The sequence below is a fragment of the Eptatretus burgeri genome, chromosome 5, assembly GCF_056783735.1.
Source record: "Eptatretus burgeri isolate ZD-2024b chromosome 5, Ebu_testis_v1, whole genome shotgun sequence".
NCBI classification, from domain to species: Eukaryota; Metazoa; Chordata; class Myxini; order Myxiniformes; family Myxinidae; genus Eptatretus; species Eptatretus burgeri.
The window spans coordinates 6,521,139-6,547,414 of NC_140965.1; the positions used below are offsets into that span (position 1 = coordinate 6,521,139).

At 41.0% G+C, this 26,276-nt stretch overlaps 1 protein-coding gene across 8 annotated transcripts in view; it reads left to right on the forward strand.

Annotated features, from left to right (window-relative positions):
* Positions 1 to 26,276, forward strand: part of LOC147025784 (potassium voltage-gated channel subfamily KQT member 4-like) — an 86,136-nt gene that overhangs the window by 16,783 nt on the left and 43,077 nt on the right. For all 8 annotated transcript variants that reach the window (XM_085880577.1, XM_085880573.1, XM_085880578.1 and 5 more), the window contains exons 3-4: positions 10,510 to 10,600; positions 13,786 to 13,912. In XM_085880577.1, coding sequence (XP_085736703.1) covers positions 10,510 to 10,600; positions 13,786 to 13,912 — 218 coding nt within the window. The remainder of the gene's footprint in view (positions 1 to 10,509; positions 10,601 to 13,785; positions 13,913 to 26,276) is intronic.

A 26,276-nucleotide genomic window follows, 5' to 3' on the forward strand; every position in this document is an offset into this window, starting at 1 on the left:
CATCATTGCGATTAGAGAACAATATCACACCATTGCGATTAGAGAACAATATCACACCATTGCGATGAGAAAGGAATATCACATCATTGCGATGAGAAAACAATATCACATCATTGCCATGAGAGAACAATATCACATCATTGCGATTAGAGAACAATATCACATCATTGCGATGAGAAAGGAATATCACATCATTGCCATTAGAGAACAATATCACATCATTGCCATGAGAGAACAATGTCACATCATTGCGATTAGTAAGCAATATCACATCATTGCGATTAGAGAACAATATCACATCATTGCGATGAGAAAACAATATCACATCATTGCGATGAGAAAACAATATCACATCATTGCCATTAGAGAACAATATCACATCATTGCGATTAGAGAACAATATCACACCATTGTGATGAGAAAGGAATATCAAATCATTGCGATGAGAAAACAATATCACATCATTGCCATTAGAGAACAATATCACATCATTGCCATTAGAGAACAATATCACATCATTGCGATGAGAAAACAATATCACATCATTGCGATGAGAAAACAATATCACATCATTGCGATTAGTAAGCAACATCACGTCATTGTGATGAGTAAGCAATATCACATCATTGCCATTAGAGAACAATATCACATCATTGCCATTAGAGAACAATACCACATCATTGCGATGAGTAAACAATATCACATCATTGCGATGAGAAAACAATATCACATCATTGCGATTGGAGAACAATACCACATCATTGCGATGAGTAAACAATATCACATCATTGCGATTAAAAAACAATATCACATCATTGCGATTAGTAAACATTACATCATTGCAATTAGAAAACAATATCACATCATTGCGATTAGAAAACAATATCACATCATTGCGATTAGAAAACAATATCACATAATTGCGATGAGAAAGCAATATCACATCATTGCGATTAGAAAACAATATCACATCATTGCGATGAGAAAGCAATATCACATAATTGCGATGAGAAAAGAATATCACATCATTGCGATGAGAAAGCAATATCACATAATTGCGATGAGAAAACAATATCACATAATTGCGATGAGAAAACAATATCACATAATTGCGATGAGAAAACAATATCACATCATTGCGATGAGAAAACAACATCACGTCATTGCGATTAGTAAGCAACATCACATCATTGCGATTAGTAAACAATATCACATCGTTGTGATGAGAAAGGAATATCACATCATTGTGATGAGAAAACAATATCACATCATTGCGATGAGAAAGGAATATCACATCGTTGTGATGAGAAAGGAATATCACATCATTGTGATGAGAAAACAATATCACATCATTGCGATGAGAAAGGAATATCACATCGTTGTGATGAGAAAGGAATATCACATCGTTGTGATGAGAAAGGAATATCACATCATTGCGAAGAGAAAGGAATATCACATCATTGCGATGAGAAAACAATATCACATCATTGCGATGAGAAAACAATATCACATCATTGCGATGAGAAAGGAATATCACATCATTGCGATGAGAAAGGAATATCATATCATTGCGATGAGAAAGGAATATCACATCATTGCGATGAGAAAGGAATATCACATCATTGCGATGAGAAAGGAATATCACATCATTGCGATGAGAAAGGAATATCACATCATTGCGATGAGAAAGGAATATCACATCATTGCGATGAGAAAACAATATCACATCATTGCCATTAGAGAACAATATCACATCATTGCCATTAGAGAACAATATCACATCATTGCGATTAGAGAACAATATCACACCATTGCGATTAGAGAACAATATCACACCATTGCGATGAGAAAGGAATATCACATCATTGCGATGAGAAAACAATATCACATCATTGCCATGAGAGAACAATATCACATCATTGCGATTAGAGAACAATATCACATCATTGCGATGAGAAAGGAATATCACATCATTGCCATTAGAGAACAATATCACATCATTGCCATGAGAGAACAATGTCACATCATTGCGATTAGTAAGCAATATCACATCATTGCGATTAGAGAACAATATCACATCATTGCGATGAGTAAACAATATCACATCATTGCGATGAGAAAACAATATCACATCATTGCCATTAGAGAACAATATCACATCATTGCGATTAGAGAACAATATCACACCATTGTGATGAGAAAGGAATATCAAATCATTGCGATGAGAAAACAATATCACATCATTGCCATTAGAGAACAATATCACATCATTGCCATTAGAGAACAATATCACATCATTGCGATGAGAAAACAATATCACATCATTGCGATGAGAAAACAATATCACATCATTGCGATTAGTAAGCAACATCACGTCATTGTGATGAGTAAGCAATATCACATCATTGCCATTAGAGAACAATATCACATCATTGCCATTAGAGAACAATACCACATCATTGCGATGAGTAAACAATATCACATCATTGCGATGAGAAAACAATATCACATCATTGCGATTAGAGAACAATACCACATCATTGCGATGAGTAAACAATATCACATCATTGCGATTAAAAAACAATATCACATCATTGCGATTAGTAAACATTACATCATTGCAATTAGAAAACAATATCACATCATTGCAATTAGAAAACAATATCACATCATTGCGATTAGAAAACAATATCACATAATTGCGATGAGAAAGCAATATCACATCATTGCGATGAGAAAACAATATCACATCATTGCGATTAGAAAACAATATCACATCATTGCGATGAGAAAGCAATATCACATAATTGCGATGAGAAAAGAATATCACATCATTGCGATGAGAAAACAATATCACATAATTGCGATGAGAAAACAATATCACATAATTGCGATGAGAAAACAATATCACATCATTGCCATGAGAAAGCGATATCACATCATTGCGATTAGAGAACAATGTCACATCATTGCCATGAGAAAGCAATATCACATCATTGCGATTATTAAACAATATCACATCATTGCGATGAGAAAACATCACGTCATTGCAATTAGTAAGCAACATCACGTCATTGCAATTAGTAAGCAACATCACGTCATTGCAATTAGTAAACAACATCACGTCATTGCAATTAGTAAACAACATCACATCATTGCAATTAGTAAACAACATCACATCATTGCAATTAGAAAGCAATATCACATCATTGCAATTAGAAAGCAACATCACATCATTGTGATGAGAAAACAAAATCACATCATTGCGATGAGAAAACAAAATCACATCATTGCAATTAGTAAGCAACATCACATCATTGCGATGAGAAAACAATATCACATCATTGCGATGAGAAAGGAATATCACATCATTGCGATGAGAAAACAATATCACATCATTGCGATTTGTAAACAATATCACATCATTGCGATGAGAAAACAATATCACATCATTGCGATGAGAAAACAATATCACATCATTGCGATTAGTAAACAACATCACATCATTGCGATTAGTAAACAACATCACATCATTGCGATTAGTAAACAACATCACATCATTGCGATTAGTAAACAACACCACATCATTGCGATGAGAAAACAATATCACATCATTGCGATTAGTAAACAACATCACATCATTGCGATTAGTAAACAACACCACATCATTGCGATGAGAAAACAATATCACATCATTGCGATTAGTAAACAACACCACATCATTGCGATGAGAAAACAATATCACATCATTGCGATTACGAGTAACCGGTGTGACATTGTTGCGATTACAAGTAAACAATGTGACATCAGTTATTTTAGGGGAATGAAGGCAGGTGAGGTTATAATACTCTAAAGTCTCATTCAGATGGGTAGTCATTGAGATGTATTGGTATAATACTATACGGGATGTTTGAAATGTCCAGAGTAATCAGGATATTTATTTTCCAATATTATTCCAATAATTGCCCATATCGTGAGCCACTGACATGCATACACATATCAATTCTTGTATGTACGTTTATTTGAATGCTTCTTCACATTGACACTGATTTTATCACATTAGTTCCTGATTTCATTCTTTATATCTTCAATAGTACATGATCTCATGGTATAAACTACTGGTTTCAGGTGTGTGCGTGTGCGTGCGTGCGTGCGCGCCAGCTCCACGATGATTATGTCCATTATGCCATAAACATATATGAATATTCATCTCAATATTACTTCACAAGATTGTTTCTGTGCTATGGAAATAAATTAAACTGTGAAAATGCTCAAATCGTTTTTGTCAAACTCTTATGCTTGGAAGCGTGTAACTCTTCTCTGGGGATGAGCAGGCAGACAATCAAAATGCAATCAAGGTTAGCAGTTGTAGAAGGAAGAGAAGGAAATGGTCCTCCTGAGGATTGACAGTGGAGTTAGGGTATGAAAGGAGGTGAGTTGTGAACTTTGTTAATGGAGAGATAAAAAGGTTTCTTTTTTTTCTTCTTAAAAAAAAAAAACTTTGTCCGCAGTTTGGAGAATTGTTGTTAAGATTGAAAAGGCTTGTTTGCTCTTCACTGATCACACAGAGATGGAGCCGTCGACTATGACATTTCACTTTGTTGGTGCGTGACCGGATGAATGACTGGATATCGGATTGAGGCTTCTCTGCTGTCTTTCCATAAGCCCGAAATATCCCACACAGCAAAGAGGGTATTGTGTTGCCGGTCGGCAGCAGCCTGCGCACCAGGGAATGTGGAACGCTAAAACAGTTTTGATTTCAAACGCTGCATGGATTCCTTTGGAGTTCAAAAATGTTTGTCGGTTGTTGAAAGAGCTTCGACCCCAAAGATAGTGCTTTTACTTTTATAGACTTGGAGCCAGGCTAAACCGCATAAAGAAGATTGAGAGGTGTATTTACTCAGAAATTTTGGACTTGCAATTCCCAAGATAAGAATAGCAGATGGCAACATTTGTGGGCAATCCCCACAGGCAGTTCATCTTGTGATACCAGGCCTGGGGGCAGATTGGAGTGGAAAATTTGTCAACATCATCCCCACGTAGCCTGGTGTTGGCTCAGTGGTTAGGGTGGTGGCTTGGGATCCGAGGGTCCTGAGTTCAAGCCTCGTTTCCCGCTGAATTAATTCACCAGGGGGTTGACTCAGCCTGCCATCCTTCCGAGGTCGGCAAAATGAGTACCAGCTTGCTGGGATGACCGAGTCATTCAAGTATCCTGCGTCAGAGTGGCGACCTGTCCAGGATTGTGCCCAATAGCCAAGGAGACTGCTTCGGCAGCACCAACGCTCTGTACAGAGTATGGTCCCAATGGACTATCATCCCCACATGATATGTTCTACTGAGTCCTAGTCTCACTGATATACAATTAGTTATTTGTTAATTCAGTTGATCACTTTGGTATTTCTAATCACCCTTGTTCAGATCTCACTCGCATTTGGTAACTTATGGTTGTTCTAATTGTGCCTGGACGTTCATTAAAAAACAAAGGTAATGTGTATAGATTAATAATTACCCCACACACGTGAAGCAAAAAGTGCGGTTAAGCAATTGGTTCACTTCTGTCTCTGTCCTGTCTACGAACGTCAGTTTATGATGGAGGAACAACTTAATTTAAGTTTAATGCTTTGAACATGAATCTGTAGTTTAGCAGTACTTTGGCTCTGAACTTGTCCCAATTACACATGCGCAGAGAGGAGTGAGATAATATTTTACTCCATCTACCTGTCCAGTAATCAAACCAAATTGAAAATCATTCCAAACAGGAAACACTGTTTTAAAGGACTTCATAAAGGACACAAACAACAGGCATAAAAAAACTAATGTAACCTGTTAAGTAAGGTGGTTTAAAAGACTGCGCATCAACGACGGTTAAAAAATATTTCTACGACCTTTAAAGTCTCGGTTTTATTTCAATTGCTTTATACACTTGAACATTGTAGAACACAAACTGCTTTTTGGCACTTTGAAAACCCTTCTGTTTCGCAGTACTTGGGCAAAGTATTACAGTATTTTCCCTTATCATGACCAATCAAATTTGCTGCTCATAGACCGCACCCATGTTCTAGTTATACTCAATTTTTTTCCTCCACTTATATTATTATTATTATTATTATTATTATTATTATTATTATTATTATATTTATCTCAAGACTGCGTGGGATGAGGTGTTCTATGAACTCTAGTTTTTGAGGGAAATTATCTTGTATATCATTTGTAACCAACACCAATAATAACATGGTTCCTACTTTAATGCTTGGGCAGAAAGGCAAGATGGTTTCTTTCTTTCTTTCTTTCTTTCAAGTGCAGCCTTGTAGCTGCTGGTTGCACCATTGGTTATGGATGCGGCTATGCCGCTGATATAGTGTCCCTGTTGCCGGTACATTGGTGCTCATTTCGCCAACCTTGGAAGGATGACAGGCTGAGTCAACTCGCTGGTATTGATTTAGCGGCCGACGGGGCTCGAACTCAGGACCCTAGGATCCCAAATCAGTCACCCTAACCACTAAGCCAACACCAGGCTGGCAAGATGGTGAGATGACAATAATGCAACTGACTCAATCTGTGAACTTTTCAACCCGGATTTCTCCCAATGGCAAATCCTCCCTTATAGACTTGGTGATGACTAACTTCTCTGCAAATGTCTCTTGCTCTTCCACTGCTCCATTTGGTTTATCTGGTCATGTGCTTGTAAAGTCAGCATCTCTGGCTATTCTCATCCTCGACACCTCAACAACGAGTCTGGCGTTTCACTCAAGCAGATTGGCAAGGACTGCAAGCAACCTTCTTTCGTCAGGACTGGTCTTTCATATCTACTGCTCCTGATGTTAACTCAGCCTGGGAATTCTTCCACAGAAACCTGCTCTTTCTCTCTCATGCACAGATTCATACCATCTTGTCTTCAATTATCCTTCCTTTCTTCCTGCCCATTGTACACTGAATCATGTGGTGAGGCAGTTGCTCTGAAACAACTTGCCCTTTTTTCCTGGAAGGCAAATCCGACCGAAGGCAATCTCGGTGCTTCCCCGTAAATGTCTCCTGATCTTTCCCACAGCATTATTGGAATCTCCCATGCTGAAGCTAGGTCTGTGAGCTTATCACTTCGCCATCACAGACAGGTCAGTGGTCTGTCTTCCACCGCATCCTTTTCTGGTCTTGCACCCTCTGTTTTTCCATGCTTTGTCTCTGCTCCAGGTTTCTGCAGGACTCGCATGGTCCACCATCAATCCGCTTCTGATAAAACTACCTAACTCCAGGATCACTGATCACCTCCACTCATTTGTGGTACATCGCTCCTTCGCAATTCCATATCCAGGTGATGCATGACGTCGTCATTGACGGCCGCCAAAGGAAGGGCACACTCACTTTTTAGCTCACCTGAAACATAGTTCTGGAGAGCTTATGGGATGGTGCGTCGTCTGTCCGTCCATCCTCATATACTTGCAACTTTTGTGAAGCTTCACATGCGATTTTGATGAAACGTCACCACAATGTTCATCACCGTGTATGTACCAAAGTTTGTTCATGGCATTAAAAATAAATCAGACCCGAAGGGGGTCTTCGGGGGTTGCCCTCCAAAATATGTATTTGCTTAATTCTCAGAAACTGCACGTGCAATTCTGATCTTCATCACCCGTGATGTCCCAAAGTTTGTTCATTGCATTAAAAAAAATTTGCAGTCTGAGGGGTTCTACCCAGGGAGTTTACAGGGGGAGAGGGGGGAGTTGTTCTCCAAAATATGTATTTACTTTCTTCTCTGAAACTACACACTCAATTTCTACATTACTTGACCACAACCTTTATCGCCCCTGATGTACCAAGGTTTGTTCATAGCATTAAAAAAAAGAAAAATCCATCGGTATTTACTTTCTTCTCCGTTACATATGTTGTGGGTCAGTCATCCCTGGCTACCAGTGGTTCCCTGGTTATCTTGTCCAGCCACGACCAGGTGAGTGCCCAGAGGTATTGCCGCTATGTTTACTGTTTGTTTTCTTGTTTATTCGGGCAATATCTCAGCCATCTTTTGAGCTAGGAAGCTGAAATTTGTGGACAAAAGTGAAGATGTGCTTTGGCAAAAACGTTATTTTAATTTTTTGATTGTTCAATTAATTATTATTATATATTTTCTAAATGACTTATTTATTTTCTTATCTGGGCAATATTATAGATTAGATGCTAATCTCTTGATGCTCTTTTTTTTGTACATCATTGTTCATTGATACACCGCTCCTTCTTAATTCCGTCTCCATGTGCTGCACGGTGACATCGCCAGGCTGTATACCGAAGGCACCCCGGTGTCCTATATATATCGCTATACTGAAGGCACCCCGGCGATGTCCCGTACTGGAGGGTATGTTATTTATTTATTTCGCATGGGGGGTGGTGTACTTTGTACTTGTTCCTCTTTTTTTTCCTGCCTGTGGAACCAGCTTCCACATCTTCAATCTCATTCTTCCCTCCAGGTCTTCAAGTCGGCCGTTAACCGCCATCTCACGTCATCCCCAATCCAAACCCATGACCTTTTCAACCCTCGTTAACCCCACCCAAATCCCTCCTAATTTTCCAGTTTCTCTCCTTGAAGTTTCCTTCTCCATACCTGTGTGTTCTGTGTCCTGTTTTTGTCTGTTACGTCCTGATCCATTCAGTGTACTCGCTCTTCCACGAGCCTCGACGATGGATTCAAATTTTCTTTTTTTAAAGAGTGAATAATTAGTAAATTTCTGGTTAACGAGAACAACAAACTTTGTTGAAATTTACAGACAAGTGGAGGCACAGCTTGGTGATGATTGCCTGTCATGGTCGTTTACAACATTAATTGGTAAACACACGTCGTGGTCAAATTTGAACCATATTCGTATTTTTAAGCTGATGCCAGTCCGTGAACATCAAGTGGAATTCATTTCCTCATTTACCAGATGAGGAAATAAAGCTGAAAGCTTTAAAGTTCATTGAAAACTTATCAATTGAAAAACTTTCTTTTGTGCAATTAATGATAAATTGAGTTAGTAATGATATTGTTACATTGGAGGGGGTACATACTAGCTGGGATGTTAAGTAAGCATGGTCGGTGTTCGCATGGGTTCGATCATTTTCTGTTACCAAGGGCTAGTTAGAGTGAAGTTGTCCTGTTCTTGTGTATGCCTTGAGAAGCAGAATAGTTAATGAAGAGCTGGGGGTCGGCAAGTGTAGTTTATCTGTGTGTCCTCTTTGTTTAACCATCTGAGGATAGGGGCCAATTTGGATGTGTTGGCAGTTCATATACCAGCTGATGACCCCCCCCCCCTCCACCCCTTCCTGGTCTGCACTCTGAGTGCAAGGAGACTGGCATGGCACCAGCAATCACAAGGACCTGGAAGGTATGACACCATTGGCACTCTGAAAGCTGACACGTCATTCGTTCAGGCAGCGCCGTTGGCATCACCACTTGCACATCTTTTCGCTGCGGCAATACGCCACTTCATTGGCCAGTGCCAGGCCATGAGTGAAGTGTGGCCGTGGGGGTGGGGATAAAAGACTGCACATGGATGCTGGCAGGAGTTCAGACCAGATTAGTTGTAGAAATGATTCGTCGTCGCTATTGTAGAGCCCGGCTGGTGGTGTGGTCGGGGAACTTTCTTGACCCTCCCTGAATCTTCCCCCATGCTACCATGTACTCTGGAGGCTGGTCCACCTGGATATTTAAGACTTTGCCTGTCCCCCACCCCCCCCCCCGCACCCTTGTGCATGAATGATTCAATGCTCGTCATGCTCTTGGACTTCCAATCCTATGTTGTTGTGTGTATTTATTTATTTATTTATTTATTAGTCTATCTTTCACACGGGATTCTCCTTGTAAGTTGTCTCGTGTGAATGAGCCCTTTTTATTTCTTAACAATACGTGTCGGTCTGATTCCCACCTTCCATGCACACGCAAGCTGTTTCAGCCCATTTGGAAATCCCTGGGGGAGACATCAATGATTGTGAGAAACTTGTTTATAGAGAAGAGAGGATACAGATCCCATCCGGGAGAAGGAGCCACGTTTTCCGTGGGGGTGCAGTCTCCATCAATTCGGCCATTCACAAAGCATATTGCCTTGGTGCGGCGGGACCACGTTGGCAACCCCGTCAACGCGACAATATAATTGCTGATATTTTAATAATTCGAACTATCATCCTGTATTGATGGTTTATTTTTCTAATTTCCTCACCTGGACCGGCATGATAGCACCTTCCTTTGGTATGTGGATGGGAGCAATCTGCACTATGGAGCTAAGGATCCTTTAGATCCTTTAGAAAGCATCCTTTAGATGTCCCATCATCGAAACTTTAAATATCCCAGGGTATGTTTTACAAGAGTAGTCTTTTTGATCAAATTCCATGTGTAGGTTGAACAAATTTCTTGTCTTATAAGAACTATTCCTGAATTGAAACCACTGATGAGGCCCCGTGAGTATCCATGAATGAGAAACCGTTGAAAGATGTTCAGGTGACGTTGTTATTACCTAATGTCTCTCTGGTGGTGTGTTACTTCCACAGGTTCCTGCTGGTATCGTGCTGCCTCATTTTGTCGGTATTCTCCACCATCCCACTGCATGAAGAGCTTTCTGCAGAATGCCTACTCATACTGGTCTGGTTGGGGCTTCTTTGGAGGGGGGATAGTTAGAATTGGTTTACGGCATCTTGGAAATAAGAGGAGGATTGTGTTCTGGGATCATGTATTGGAGCTTTAGGATGATACATATTGAGGGTTTGGGGGGTGTAGTGGCGGTTTATCTTCCCACAGGCATGGCAATGGATTTCAACCCGTAAGGGGTATGGATTTCAACCCGTAAGGTAGTTAACCTCCGCCATCTTTGAAGATGGATGGAGGTTACTGTTTTCACCCCTTTCTGTTTGTTTGTTTGTTTGTTTGTGAACAGTATTACGGAAAAACTCCTCGACGAATTTCGACGAAACTTGGTGGGGGGGGGTGAGGTATGGTCCAAGGATCATGCCATTAAATTTTGGACTTGGTCCCCCCCCCCCAAAAAAAAATTGTTAGAGAAAATTATTTTTTGCATTTTTACATGTTTTAAGTGATTTCCAACCCCCCCCCCCCAAAAAAAAAATTACCCCCAAAAAATGGGAATTTTTTTTTTTGCATTTCTCCATGTTTTAAGTGATTTCCAACCCCCCCCCCCCCAAAAAAAAAATGTTGGAGAAAAGAACTATAACTGTCAGCACTGTTGACATCGTATTTAATGAATAAGATATAAGGTTCACTTGAGTGACCCAGCAGTATTGGCGGCAGAGGTTTTGCACTCTCCCGAGTGCTCCCCCTCTACTTCTGTTCTGTTGTTGCATATGACAGCTTGGCTGCTGGGGTAGCTATCATTTCTTGGAACCATAGCTGTGCCGCTGATGCTGTGCCCCTCTACCGGTACACTGGTACTCATTTTACCAACCTAGGAAGGATGACAGGTTGAGCCAACCACACCTGGTGTTAGTTCAGTGGCCAATGGTGCTCTAACTCACAACCCTAAGATCCTAAGCGAGTCATCTTAACCACTAAACCAGCACCAGGCTTTAAGGTGAAGTAAGCAATCATCACCAGCATTTTCAAAACTTTGTCAACACCATGTTTGTACAGCACAGTTTATTTGTTGAGAAACACCTTTTTGTATTAAAAGATGATCGAGAAAGCATCTCAAAATGCCAATTCATTGTTTTGGAAATGAGAATAAGATGGCTCCATTCTCTCTCTCATAATCCCAACATCCTGATCATTCATAATGCTGACCTGTTTATCGTCTGTATTTGCCAAGTGACTGATAAAGTGTTTTTTGTTTTTTTTTTGTTTGTTTGTTTCCCAAGTCGAGGCTCGTGTTTGAGCTAACATACAGAACAAATAACAAGGCAGGAGATGAGGGGTGGGAAAGGGAAGCACAAAATTGTGTGGAACAAAGACCATAGGAGATCTGTGGAAGGGAGAGGGATGAGGTGGGGAACATGGGGAATACAAGATGGACATTACTGGGACTTTCAGGAAGGAAAGCAGGGAATTTGAAGGAGGTGGGTTTGGGGTGGATTAACGAGGGTAGTAAAGATCAAAACTTTGGATGGGGGAAGGAATGAGAGGGTGGTGAACAGCTGTTTTGAAGACCTGGAGGGAAGAGGGGGATTGTTTGTTCCAAAGGTGTGGAAAAAAGAGGAATGAAAGAGCGAAGGTGAGCACTGATTCTTGATTTTGGTAGATTCACCAGAAGGGGGTTTTTGGCAGACCTCGAGTGCCCTGAGGAAATATAGGGGGACAGACCAGAGACATCAGGGGAGCAAGGCCAGAGAGGAGAATGCAGAAGACAGAAAGACCACCGACCTGCCTCTGGTGAGAGAGTGAGTGACCCAAAGACTCAGCTTCATCGCGGGAGATGCCAATGATCCTAAATGCCTTGGTTTCCATAGCATGAAGCCGAGAAAGGTGGGAGGCAGGAGTACCAGCCCAGACGGGAGAGCAGTACTCCATCAGGCTGTGGACAAAAGCTTTGTATGTGGTCAGGAGCTCAGGTAGGCTAAGGAAAGACTTTGCATGATGGAGGATGCCCAGTCGGTGACTGGCTTTGGAGGCCAGGTTGGAAATGTGGCTTTCCCAGGAACGATCATGGCAGATAGTGAGATCCAGAAGGTTGAATGAAAGGACTTCTTCAAGAGGATTGTTGAGAAGGTAGATGGAGGGGAGGGGGTTCCAGACGGTTCTTTCTGAGAGACATAGTGAGTGAGAGAGATTTGTCCGGATTGAAAGACGTGTTCCACATTTTGGACCAGTTTGTGATTTTTATCCAGATCTGCAGAGACTGAAGAAGTTGCTGCTTGCTGATCTTCGGGATCAGAGATGGTACAGCAGAGGGTGGAGTCATCAGCAAAGAGATAGAGGATTTTCCAGAGAGTCAGAGAGATCATTGATGAAAACAAGAAAAAGCACAGGGCACAGAACGCTACCTTGAGGAACTCCAGCCTCAACAAGAAGAAGAACAGCAGACATTTTCTCTGAAATTGGTCAAAATCAAAATTTTTGCTTTGAGAGTCCCAAAAGTGTTTGATTAACTTAAAGAAGATAATTTCAACCTTTGGTTCTGAATTACAATGTTAAAAACTGAGCTGTACTCCTGGTATTAATGTACAGTCCTAAAACTGAAAGATCCGCCAAATATTGCCCCAAGCTTGGTATTGGGCAAAATCCCATCATGTCCCATAGAACAATAACAGTTCAAAGTCTGTGACTGTGTTCTCCATGCTACCAACCAAAGTGCTTTCAAATCCAGAGCAAATCTTATCATTTGATGCTCGATGAGGAGCCTCACTCGTCCGTCAAACCTTCCGATCAATAATAGCCGTTGTTTGCTCATGGGTCCTGGGAAAAAAAACGTTGTGCAGGTTAAAAACGACAGAATCTGTTAACAAATGAATCGAGCATCCTCGTACATTCAGGTAGATCAACACTTCCATCATCTAAAGGGTCTAGTGAGAATGCACATCCTCACAATCTATTTCATCGAGTTTGAATTGGTGATGCTCCTAAAATCACATGCAAATTATCCTGGTCTCTCCTATTGATTATAGTCCTAACCTTGTTGAGAAAGGCAGAGTTGGTTTGACCCTGCTCTTTCCTGTTGATTTATTATAATTATCGTACCAATTATATTGAGAAAGGTATATGTATTTGGTTTGAGGGACCCATGGTATTTAGTGTATCGTAGAGTGATTCCCAAGCATCACTTGTCATTGTGCCGTATAATTGCTGCTCCCTGAGCAATGTTCTGCATGCATGTCATACAGGAGTACATCATGATAGTTGTCTTTGGTGTTGAATACATGGTGAGGATTTGGGCTGCCGGCTGCTGTTCCCGGTACCGAGGATGGCGTGGCCGCCTTCGTTTTGCTCGGAAACCGTTCTGCGTGATCGGTGAGAACAAGTTGATGCACACCAAATTGCTAAAGATGTTTTTATATTTACCAACACTGCATGTTTCCACAATGACTGTAACATGTTAGTCTCGGGGAAAAAATACTTTGAACATTTGGAACTCGAGCATTGTTGGGGGTTAAAACCAGAAAAGGCATTCATGGCTAAGGTTGAGTTATGTAGCAAAGCCAGATTACTTTGACCATAGTGTCCATTTTTAGCTCACCTGGACTTTCGTCAGGTGAGCTTATGCAATCGAGCAGTGTCCGTAGGTGAGCGAGTTAGTGAGTCAATCTGTCTGTAAACACTTCAGTCATTATTGCTTGAACCAAACACGCGATTTTGATGAAACTTGGCCGCGAGCTTCATGTCTGATGCCTAACGAAGGGGGTATTGACCACATCAAAATCTGTTCTCATTAAGGGGGTCTGTGGGGGGTTTTTTTGAACCCCCCCCTCCCCACAAATAGGTATTTGCTCTCTTCTCCAAAACTACACACACAATTTCAATGAAACTTGACTACAACCTTCATCACCTGTGATGTACCAAAGTTTGTTCATGGCATTAAAAAAAAAAAACAGTCTATGGGGGTCTGGGAGGAGTTTGAGTGACTGTTGCTCCTGATCCAGGTGAGCTTCAGAGCAGGTGGTCCTATTTTTATTTAAATTTTGAAGTGACCTTGGAAATATGATGACATTGGTTAACAATGGAGAAATCGACATGGAACATGGGATTTGAACCTGAGATTTTATCAAGGTGGGAACAACAAACTGGCCAACTCAATTTCAAACAAGACAGGTTATTGCCACTCCTCATTTGTAATGCAGTTAATGGTTTTGTACATCTTGTTTGAATGGTTATAAACTTGCATATACATTTTGTGTGTTCAGTAAGCGGAATGACTTGATTGCTTTGCTCCTACATCTCTTTGCAATTGGCTCGCACAACGTAAGTTGGTGTTAAATATGTGGATAAACCTCTTCGTGCATGGTTATAAGACCCCAGTACACAGAGATGGCTCAAGGTCACAGATTTTGGTGGCTCGGGTAATGAAGTATTGGTTACACTGTATAAGAAGCTTACGACATAAAAACCTGTACCATCCTCTATTTACAGAGCATTGGTGCTGCTGAAGCAGTTTCTTGGCAAGGGTTATACTGGGTGGTTTGCCATTGCCTTCCCAGCATTGTATGTCTGTGTTCTATCATCTTAAATGCTGAGCATCAAGCAAGGAAGCAGCATGTACCATTTTAAAGTCTTTGGTATGACTTTAGTATGTCTGTACTTCTCAATGAGGATGTAATCAGAAGTGAAACACACAGAAAAAAAATCTTTCATTATTCGTCGTCGTCGTCGCTGTCATCATGGCTGTGGTTGTTGTTGTGCTCCGTGTCAACTTCGGGGCACCGCAACAAGTGGACCGGTAACCCGGAGGGCATCACGACGGAAAATGAAGACACTGATGTTCCCTTGCTGGTGTTTTAAGGGTGAAACTACCATATGGCAGGAGTCATGAGGGTAACTTTATAAGGAATATTTATTAATCCCGACGATCTACCTAACGAAGCACAATAATACTAATTAAATGTAACCCTTGATGACTTTCCGAAGAATCCCCAAATTAAATAAGTACAAACGTCACAATAATGCAGCGATAAGTTAACCCACAACTCTCGATGTGGCAGCTTATCTCAAGCAAGCAGTTGATACAGTAAACCCCAGCAAGTTATAATAGGTGAAAGGTCGGCAGTGAGCACAGTCAAAAGGATCTAGTCCAGAGGGTGCACACAGGATGAAGCCGACTGGATAGTCACGTTTTATATCTGCCATCCCCCAAGCAGATGCCTGGCCCATCCCCATCTCCTTGAGGTGCCGATCAACCTGCTGCAACCACGAGACACATGGTCGGTCCATTGGCCTCCTCCACTCACGAGACTCCCTCGCTGAGAGAATCTGGTGAGCAGGATCAGCGTCAGGAAAACGAGCCACATGTCCATACAGCCGCAGCTGACGCTCACGGACTATGCAGGTAACAAATCTCATTTGAGTCTCTCTCAGCAACCGCTCGTTGGACACAAAGTCTGACCAGTGATAGCCAAGGATTCTCCAAAGAGACCTGGTTCCAAAGGAATTAAGTCTGTCTCAGATCCTTGGTCAGAGTGCAAGTCTCGCAGAAATAGAGCAAGACTGGAAGCACCAAGGACCTGAAGACTCGGACTTTCGTCCTCTCGTACAGGTACCGGCAGCACCACACCCCATTATCCAGTGAATACATGACTCCCCAGGTCCGACCCAGACGTCTATTGACCTCTGACTTGCAGCCGGCATAGACATGAATATCACTGCCAAGGTAAGTGAATCTCTCCATGACCTCAACATCCTCACCACAAACAGACACAGACAGGACAGCGGCATCTAAGATGTCATTGAAAGCCTGGATTTTAGTTTTGACCCAGGAAACCCATAATCCCAGCGGCTCAGTCTCCTCATTCAGCACCTCGAGGGCCCCCAAAAGGATATCTAAAGTCTCCGCAAAGATGACTGCATCATCTGCAAAATCAAGGTCCGAGATCTTGACATTCCCAAATGATGCACCGTAGCTTGATCTCTCCGACATCCTCCCGAGAATCCAGTCCATACAAGTGCTGAAAAGTGTGGGGGCCAGTACACACTCCTGACGAACTCCAGTAACAACTGGAAATAAGTCAGAGATGGTAACACCACATTTCACAGCACTCTCAGTACCAGAGTGGAGTTCAGACATCAGATCGATCAGTTTTGTTGGCACCCCAAGAAGACCAAGAATCCTCCAGAGGGCATCCCGACACATCACCTCCAGAGAGGGACAACAAGGCCCCTCTTCCAGTCAGTTGGGACGATGCCTCTGTTCCAGGCAGAGTAGAAAACTGCATACTACAACACGAGTGCAGCATTCCCACCAGCCTTGAAGTTCAGCATGGATGCCACAGATCCCTGGAGCTTTGCCCCCATTTCAACCGGTTCACCGCAGGCTGTGTTTCCACAAGTGAAGGTGGACCTCAGTTGATTGGAGGGTCAGCAACAGGGATTGTAACACCCCTGACGTCCAACTCGACAGCTGGTGGATCAGCCTGGTACAACCGCTCAAAGTGACCGGCCCAGCAGGCCTTCACTTCGGACTCCTCTGTCAAGAGCCGACCACCCTCTGCTATAACTGCAGTACACCGAGGGATGGGCTTGGATGAACGCAATGCGCAAATTCCCCTGTAAGCAGGACGAGAATCCCTTGACCACAGGTGATGCTCTCCCCCCTCAGATTCCTCGCACATCGGCCTCCTTGTCCACCCTTAACACATGTACAGTTTTACGCCTCAGCTCCCTGAACAGCTCAACCCTGCCATTCAGCCTGGCTCTGCGACTCTGGTCAATGGTATCCAGTGTCCCTTGAGAGACAAAATTCTTCTTTGCCCTATGGTGAGTTTCAAGACATCCACTGGAGTAGAGGATAAATGGGGTTTCTGGGACTCCCATTCAAATGAATGGTGGAAAAGGGAAAAACTTTCTGACTTAAGCCCCAAAAGTTCAAAATAGGAGACTGATTTTCTGCCCACCTATCCCCTTCCCTCCCATACAAGCAAATGAAAGATTGAGACTTGCTGATTAAAGCACTTCTTCCCTTTCATATTTTCATTCCACTCAAAGAGTGAACCAACGAATATTTGTCCATGTTCTGCTTTGGTGAATAACTTAATTTTATCATAACATTCATTTCCATCGAGTATATTCACAAAGAATAACTTGGAACTTGGTTCTTGGTTTAAGTTTCTTTGTTGAGCAGAAATGAAATGATAAACTTCTCTTAATGCTCTTATTTGACCACCTCCTGAGCCACATATCATTTTGAGATTGTAGTAAATTGTTTTTGCATTGTTCAATTGATAACCATCAAAGTTTTCAGTCCATTCAATGATATGAATTTTTTTCTTTATATCCTCCGACTTTGTAATTAAATTTATCCGCTTATTTATTTTATCTCCTTTTACTCCAGTTATTTCTTCAATAAGACTTATTTGATATTTCTCACATTCTTTGTTTCCCATTTAAATACCAAGGCTGATTCCATCTCCACTCTTTGGTTTGGTTATTGCTTGGTTCTATCATTTATAAATCAGTGAAAAGACGGCGGTAGCCTGTTAAAATTCCCAACCCAATATCTTAACACTTACACTTATAACCATAAGGGAGACGATTGATTCCATTCTCTATAATATATCTTTTATCATCAAAAGCTCCGAATGCTTTCTTATTTATCTCTTCTGTATATAATTGATGTTTATAACTTCTTATTGCATTAATTTTTCTGTACTCTTCCTTCTTTAAGGTTAAACAGTTGTAATAATGTTTAAAGTTTATTGTTTCCTTGATTATATTTTTCTTTATTCCCTTTAGCTTCTTATCACACCTTTCAATGTTGTTATTATCAATATACGTGAAAGCATATGACTTTGATCTCAATCCTATAAATTCACTCATGACCTTCCCACCCAATTCATCTTTAAACTTACTAATAACCTTTTTATTCTTTGATGAAAACAACACATCACCTGACTTTAATTACTTGCATCATATACATCAATATTTTCAATTATATCCTCATATACAACACTTGTCTTAATTTCTAATATAAATCTATCTGTATCCATATATAACAATGACACATTATCCTTATACTTTGATTTTAAATCATTATAGTAATAGTTATACTTTAACGACTTTGACAAGTCAAGAATTGATGTTCCTATATAAATAGGTTTCAATACTCTTTTTTTTTTTTTTTTTTTTTTTTTTTCAAATGAATAGCACAAAAGTTCTCTGAAAACACCTCCGCTCGTTAAAAACTTGGTCTATTAATGAACTTTGAAGCCTGATTCCAAGATGTAGTCAGGTCAGGTCAGGTATGGGAGCATGTGCCAGAACAGCGCGTCGCTGCGTCCACTTTCCGCCGGTACTCCAGGGGCCTCCGTCTGGCCATCCCCCAGGCAGATGCCAGGCCCATCCCCATCTCCTTGAGATGATGGTCAACCTGCTGCAACCATGAGGCACGTGGTCGGCCCACTGGCCTCCTCCACTCATGAGACTCCCTCGCTGAGAGAATCTGGTGAGCAGGATCAGCGTCAGGAAAACGAGCCACATGTCCATACAGCCGCAGCTGACGCTCACGGACTATGCAGGTAACAAATCTCATCCGAGTCTCTCTCAGCAACCGCTCGTTGGACACAAAATCCGACCAGCGATAGCCAAGGATTCTCCGAAGAGACCTGGTACCAAAGGAATTAAGTCTCCGTCTCAGATCCTTGGTCAAAGTCCAAGTCTCGCACCCATAGAGCAAGACTGGAAGTACCAAGGACCTGAAGACTCGGACTTTCGTCCTCCCGCAGAGGTACCGGCAGCGCCACACCCCATGATCCAGTGAATCCATGACTTCCCAGGCCCGACCCAGACGTCTATTGACCTCCGGCTCACAACCTGCGGAGACATGAATATCACTGCCAAGGTAAGTGAATCTATCCACGACCTCAACATCCTCACCACAAACAGACACAGACAGGACAGCAGCATCCAAGATGTCACCGAAAGCCTGGATCTTTGTTTTGACCCAAGAAATCCGTAATCCCAACGGCTCCGACTCCTCATTCAGCACCTCGAGGGCCCCCAAGAGGATGTCTAAAGTCTCCGCAAAGATGACTGCATCATCTGCAAAATCAAGGTCCGAGATCTTGACATTGCCAAACGATGCACCGCAACTTGATCTCTCCGACATCCTCCCAAAAATCCAGTCCATACAAGTGCTGAAAAGTGTGGGGGCAAGTACACACCCCTGACGAACTCCAGTAACAACTGGAAATAAGTCAGAGATGGTACCACCACACTTCACAGCACTCTCAGTACCAGAGTAGAGTTCAGACATCAGATCGATCAGTTTTGGTGGCACCCCACGAAGACCAAGAATCCTCCAGAGGACATCCCGATTCACTGAATCGAACGCTTTGCAGAGATCAACATAGGCTGCAAGCAGCCCCTGCCGAAACTCTCGTCTGCGTTCGGTGAGGACACGAAGTGCAAGGATACGGTCAATCGTTGACCTCTTTGGTGTAAAGCCTGACTGCTCTGGACGCTGGTGCTCAAGCAGATGGTGGCGAACCCTATCAAGAATTATCCGAGCAAAGACCTTGCCCGGCACTGAGAGCAGCGTCACCCCTCGGTAGTTGTTGCAGTCTTGGCGATCACCCTTCCCTTTCCAGAGAGGGACAACAAGGCCCCTCTTCCAGTCAGTTGGGATGATGCCTGTGTTCCAGGCAGAGCACAAAACTGCATGCAACGACGCGAGTGCAGCATTTCCACCAGCCTTGAGAAGTTCGGCATGGATGCCACAGATCCCTGGAGCTTTGCCCCGTTTCAACTGGTTCACCGCAGCCCGTGTTTCCACAAGCGATGGTGGACCACAGTTGATTCGAGGGTCAGCAACAGGGATTGGAACACCCTTGACGTCCAACTCGACAGCTGGGGGATCAGCCTGGTACAACCGCTCAAAGTAACCGGCCCAGCGGGCCTTCACTTCAGACTCCTCTGTCAAGAGCCCCCCACTCTCTGCTCGAACTGCAGTGCTCCGAGGGATGGGCTTGGATGAACGTAATGCGCGAATTCCCCTGTAAGCGGGACGAGAATCACCTGTCCACAGGTGATGCTCTACCCCCTCACAGATTCCTCGCACATAGGCCTCCTTGTCCACCCTCAGTGCACGTACAGTTTTACGCCTCAGCTCCCTGAACAGCTCAGCTCTGCCATTCAGCCTGGCCCTGCGACTCTGGTCAATGGTATCCAGTGTCCCTTGAGAGACAAAATTCTTCTTTGCCCTGCGGTGAACTCCAAGGCATCCACCGGCAACATCAAGGACGGTGGTCTTGAAGGTGCTCCACAACTCTTCAGGATCCCCCAAAGCACCCAGACCCCCCAAGTGTCCACTCAGCCTGTTTGCAAACTCCTCAGCTACTCTCTCATCCCTGAGCTTGGCAACATCCAGCCTAGGCTGGGATGGTACCATTCTCCAGGATTTAAGGTGCAGCTTTAGAGTTGCTACAACAAGCCTGTGGTCAGTATTGAGGAACTGAGCACTCCGGTAGACCCTGCAGTTCTGGATCATCCTCCAACGACCGTCAATGAGGACATGGTCAATCTCCTTTGCCACACCGCCAGCGTTGGAATACCAAGTCCAGCGATGAGCTTGCGGGCGCTGAAACCATGAACCAGCCACCCTAAGTCCATGACTTCTTGCAAAGTCAAGGAACTTAGTGCTATTCTGGTTCATAGTTCCTGACCCATGGGGACCAACACACACCTCATAACCATCCCTATCAGTTCCAGTCGATGCATTGAAATCCCCCAAGACTAGAAGTGTATCTCGTCTGGGGCACTGATCAACCACAGACTCGAGTGTGGCGTAGAATGTGTCCTTCACGGTAAGATCACTCGCCTCAGTCGGAGCATAAATAGAGACCAGGGAAATGACACCTAAGGAGTGACGAATCCTTAATCTCATAATACGCTCGTTGACCGGTGTTACCTCAATTATCATTGGGGTCAGCTTATTGGACACAGCTACAGCAACTCCTTCGGTATGGTAACCATCAGAGCGACCAGACCAATAGTAGGTGTAACCACCCACCATTATCTCGCCGCAATCCGGTCTCCGAACCTCAGAGAGAGCTGCAATCCCGATGTCCAAACGCTTGAGCTCAGATGATAACAGAGACAGGTGATCATCCTCTCTTAGGGATAGGACATTCCAGGCACCCACCCGAAGGGACCGCCTCAGGTTAACCCAAGGAGACCGCCGTCTGGTGGACGACACCTCAGCACCACTCCGACACACTCTCCCGCAATCTGACCCAGGGATGTTACCCCGTGGTTTCCCTCCTATCAAAGATTGGGGGTCCCGAAGGCTTTGCCCCAATCCCATCATCCGGTGAGCTGCCCTGCGAAGGGAAGCTGCACAGGAGGTACTCCCACGGAGTGGGTTTTCAGATTTTTTTGCGTTTTTGCGTTTTGCGGAATGAAGCGTTTTACGGTGGCTGGAGTGCAAATCCTGCCACCAACCTCCTAATAAGAAGTAACCCAACTGCAGGAGGACGTCCGCAGACACAGTTGGGCACTAGATATGGATGGCCGTTGGCTCACAAGGAGCTCCTCCGCCCTTTGAGTCTTATGATGTAGTATAATGTAAGATGTAGTATAATGTATGATGTAAGATGTAGTAAGTCTTATGTTTTGTCGATTCCTAACATTTTGCATCGTCTTTCCAAATACAGCATTATTCATGAAATTATAAAAGTCCTTCTCAAAATCTGTTTTTGTTTCTGTTCTCCTTTTTTGTATTAAAATCAATATACTTCTTTAACCATGGACTTTGTTTCAATTTCAAAATCCTATGAATTTTTCTCACTCTCAACCCAGCAGATAAATATTGTCTCAAGTTCCTTTGATGCAAAACATAATTTTCTTTATCATTTAATGGAGAAAGTAGTTTTTCTGGAGATTTACCTTTTTTATTAAATGACTGTTGGTAATCAATTAACCATTCTTTTCTTGGACTTTCTTTATCAGGGGCATAAGGTAGGTCTTTATGTTTGTGATGAAGTTCTTCTGGATATTTTAAATCGACCTCAAAATAATATCCAACTTCAGCTTCATCCAATTCTTTTTGAGAGGAAACAACATTGTCTTGTAAAACTTTTCATAATGTTTTTCTTTAACCCATTTAACTTTTCCATAAGGGAAAGATTGAGACAGCCCACCCATACAAATTGTTTGCATCATAATACATCAGGTAAGAGTTGTCCTCATTCTTATTATAATCAGGAAGATACTTGTTATTTGCTTTCGCATATCTCTTGGAACATACTTGAGATATTCCTCTTCTTTTAGCCTTCTCTATCATTAAAAGCATGTCTATATTACTGATTAATTCCAAATTCTGTTTCGTCATTTTTAACAAAACTCCAAGCCAAACCCGGGGCCGTGTAATAGTGAGCGGGGTCTAATCCATAATAATTTTTGTTATGACAGACTGCTCTAAAAGTTTCAAACACATCAGTTTTAAGATACAAATCATGATATTCTCCAAGATTCTTTATATTCAACTTCTCCCAAACCTTTTTAGCTTGTGTATAATCTCTGTCGGAAATATGAGTTTTATTCAACTTGCGATAGAAACTTTCCCTTGAAGGAAGTTGTGTTTCTTTAAACTTCTCGAATGAATCCATGTCGTCATATGAATATATTCTCTTTTGTGATAAGAGATCAGTATCTTCTTGATTTGAGAAATGTGATTTAAGATTCGGTAAGTTTTTAATATTTGATGCTAAGTTAGATAATGGACTTTCCATAAACTTGTATGTGTCAAGAAATCTGATATGGGTTATGGGGGATGTATGAATTGTTTTTGTGAATGAGATGTATTTTTGATCTGTGTAAGGAATGGCAGAAATATCTCCAGATGTCTTTGAAAGTTCATTTATAAATAGATGCGTGTCATAGTGAGCGTTGTTGTGAAGAAAGACAGGAATAAAGTTTGGGGGCTTGTAATTAAGAAAACAATGGGAATGAGCTGGACCTCTATATTTTCCAGTAAGATGACAACCAATGTCATTAACAAAGGGAGAGAAAAAGGAATTTGGAAAGAACAGTATCTGTCATATTTGTGGAGAAAATTGAGGGAGAGGCCAAAGTTGAGGGAGAGAGAACTTTGACCTCTCCCTCAATTTTCTCCTCACAAATATGACAGATACTGTTCTTTCTAAATTCATTTTTCTCTCCCTTTGTTAATGACATTGGTTTATTGGTTTTAACCATTATTTCTCAGTCTTGTACAGTCTTTTTCCAATCGTCTTACAAGCTCCTCTGAGGCATCTTCTCCTCTATAAAGTTCTAACTTGTTTTATTCGTCACCAACAGCTGATTTGATATAATAACAGAAACCACAAGGAGTATGTTTTTGGTTTATATTTGTGTATGGTTTATTTGGATTTGGAGAAACAGTATCTATCTTTTCAAGGATACTTTCCAAATCAGCATATATCACAAACGGATGTTTTATAGATTTGTTAAAATCTTTGAATGACATGTTTGAACCTGCTTTTGGTAAATTGATTGCGGTTGATTTATGATTACTGCAATATTTCGAATGTTGATTTAATCGATCTTTTGTGTGAAAGGAGTTGAGACATCTCTTACAAGGATAGGTTTTACATTTTCTCTTGTATAGTTGTGATTTGGTCATCTTGAGAAATTTTTGATGAAAGCATAATGTCATTTTTCCTTTGAAGTAAAGTAGAGAAGGTCAATGTGTGTTTCATCATTTTTATAGTTGTTTAAAATTTTTAATATCTGAACTTTCTTTGTATCCGTTAATCCATATACATTAACAGATAGATTCTTCATTTTCTCAAATTTAGGAATATCTCTCAATGACATTGGAAACTTTAAATCTTTAACATTTAATATATTCTCGTATTTCTTATAATGTTCAACTCTTTCAGGTTTCCATTGTGGAGGATGTAAGTGAGCAAGAACAGACCATAGAAAACATTTATTATCTTTGTTTTGAATATTAACAACTGCTTTCTTCAGTTTTATCTCTTTTGGTGAATCAATATAAGAAGAAGGTTGAAGAGGATCTGATTTTAAGATGTATATATCTAAAAAGATAATGTTAGTAATAGCAAATCTACGACCCACTACAGTGTTATCAACATCTTGTTCTTGTCTCTGGAGTTAATCGTAAACATCACATCTTACAAAATCTTGAAAGGATGAGATAAAGTGACGGTTTGTCCTCATCTCGGGAGTAGTTTCATTGCCTTCTCTTACCATATTCAATTTTACTCCCATATAAAACTTAAAAGTTTTCATTTCACTTAATGTGTTTGTAATTATAGTTTCAATACTTTGTTTAACCACATCAACAGCTTCCATGATTGAAGATGGTCCAGGGTCTTGAAAGCGAAACAATCTTATTTTTATATGTCCTTTGAATGCTCCATCAGTGTTTTCAATGGAGAATTTAGTGGCACCTTCCCTTTCTTCATTGTTCTTGTGTTTCTGTGATTGAAGGTGTTTATTATAAAAAATTTTTTTTAAAGAATATCATTATCACATCTATCACAATGTCTTGTTTCTTGGTCAAGTAGAGATATTTGTCTGAAAAGATTGAATGTGTGTTTGTTGGTTTGAAGGTGTTTTTTATAACATTTATATTCATGATTACAAACATCGCAGTACATTTTATTCACCATATTTATACAACAAAACTTTGCTTAAAATAAAATTTTCTTGATGAAAATTCCGTTTCATTTATAGTTGAATCTGTGCTAAAAACTATTTTATCCTCCAACTTGTTTCACTTAATAAATACAATGTATCAAGACGCAGAAGACAAGTTTCAATCAATCTCTTCATTTGTAAAAGATACTGAGAAATATATCGAGGCTGTAAAATTGAATAAAGATCAATATAACAACTATTGTGAAAAATATGAGTTCTACAATTTCCTTCAGTGGAAGGGCTTTAAGTATATCTGGAAGAACATCAATTAAAGTAGCTCCAATAAAAGTTTCTCCTCCCCTTCTGGCAATATATTCAAAACGAGAAAAGCAATGAAACAAGAAAAAGTATCAAAAAAGAAAAACCTTATGGATTAAGCTTTAGAAAGAAAAGATAAGACCATCTGTAATATGCAAGGAGAAATTTGTATTTTTTTTTTCAACAACCCTAAAGATGTAAATCCTGATGAAATAAAGGATGTTAATGTATTAGGTGAAATGATATTTCATTCAATTGTAGTTAAGGACAATTTTAAAACTACCTTTAATATAAAAAAGGTAGTTGTTGAATCTGGTAATGAAAAAAAGTATATACATATAGATGGTAATGTTTTTACTACTAATTAAATATGAGTCATTATTCAATTGAAGATTTTGAAGATGATGAGAGTGATGATAGTATCTCTGTTGGAACAGAGGACAGTTGTGATACCGAGAGTTTGTGTTCAAACGATAGTTATGAAAGTAGTTTTATAGATGATTGTGAAAGCACCAATGAAAGTACCGAAGATGAATTTTATTTGAAGTAACGTTTTACTTTATAAATATTAATAGTATACAAGATGTTGAGCCCCTTGAATTCCCTGATTTTCCATATGAAAATTTTGAGAATTGTCCTGCTTGTGATAGAGTGGGATTAAACACAGACTCAAAAGCCTATAAAGAATGTATATTCTCTGATTATCTTGTAATTAATGATAATAAAAAATATAAAAAGGAATATAATT